Source organism: Oxyura jamaicensis, unplaced genomic scaffold, assembly GCF_011077185.1.
Source record: "Oxyura jamaicensis isolate SHBP4307 breed ruddy duck unplaced genomic scaffold, BPBGC_Ojam_1.0 oxyUn_random_OJ70718, whole genome shotgun sequence".
Lineage (NCBI taxonomy): Eukaryota > Metazoa > Chordata > Aves > Anseriformes > Anatidae > Oxyura > Oxyura jamaicensis.
The window spans coordinates 320-1,407 of NW_023310159.1; the positions used below are offsets into that span (position 1 = coordinate 320).

General features: G+C 65.1%; 1 protein-coding gene across 1 annotated transcript in view; it reads right to left on the reverse strand.

Annotated features, from left to right (window-relative positions):
• Positions 1 to 245: 245 nt before the first annotated feature.
• Positions 246 to 1,088, reverse strand: part of LAMTOR4 (late endosomal/lysosomal adaptor, MAPK and MTOR activator 4) — a gene marked incomplete at its 5' end in the record, with an annotated part of 2,873 nt that continues 2,030 nt past the window's right edge. The window contains one exon of the mRNA XM_035314079.1: positions 246 to 448. Within this exon, the coding sequence (XP_035169970.1) occupies positions 351 to 448 (98 nt within the window). The remainder of the gene's footprint in view (positions 449 to 1,088) is intronic.

Below are 1,088 nucleotides of genomic sequence, written 5' to 3' on the forward strand. Positions count from 1 at the left end.
AGTGGCATTGGGATGGTGACAGTGACACCGGGATGGTGACAATGACACCGTGGTGGTGACAATGACACCGGGATGGTGACAATGTGGTGGTGGCAATGACACAGGTGGTGACAATGACATTGTGATGGTGACAAGGACACCGTGGTGGTGACAATGACACCGTGATGGTGACATGGGGACAGCTGTGTCACCCCCCCCCCCCCCAAACCCCCCCCCCCCCCCCCAAAAAAAAAAAAAAACACCGATTTGGGGACACGGGGACACAATTTATTGCCTCAGCCCCGCGGGGGTGACACCAAGGGACATGGCGGTGGCTTTGGGGACACGGCGGTGGCCTCGGGGACGGCGGCTCAGGCGGTGGCGGGCTCCTGGGCGCGGTTCTGGCGCTTCACCACGAAAAGCTTCTGGGCCGAGGCGGTGACGAGCAGCGAGTGGTCCCCAAACACCACTGCGGGGACATCGGGGACGTTGGGGACACCGGCGGCACTGCCACCGCCCCGGGGACACCGGGGGTACGGGGACAGGACGGGGGTGGGGACAGCGCCACCGCCGCGGGGACAGCAGGGGCATGGGGAGAGCGGGGACACTGGCGGCGTCCTGGGGACATCGGTGGCACTGCCAGCACCCTGGGGACATGGGTGGCACTGCCAGCATGGGGACAGGGGGACAAAAGGGACACTGACGTCACCCTGGGGACACCGGTGGCACTGCCACCATGGGGACAGCAGGGACAGGGGGACAGCAGGGCCACCACAGTCTCCTTGGGGACACCTCGAGGACAGGATGATCACAGGGCCACTGCCACCACCCTGGGGACACCGGTGGCACTGCCACCACCTTGGGGACAGGACAAATACGGGGCCACCTCCACCCTGGGGACACCAGTGGCAGTGCCACCACCCCCTTGGGGACACTGGTGACACTCCCACTATAGGGACTAGGTGAGCATAGGGCCACTGCCACCACCCTGGGGACAACGGTGGCACTGCCACCCCCTTGGGGACAGGATAAATACGGGGACACCGGTGGCAGTGCCACCCCTTGGGGACACCAGCGGTGGCACTGCCACCTTGGGGACAGGACAAATA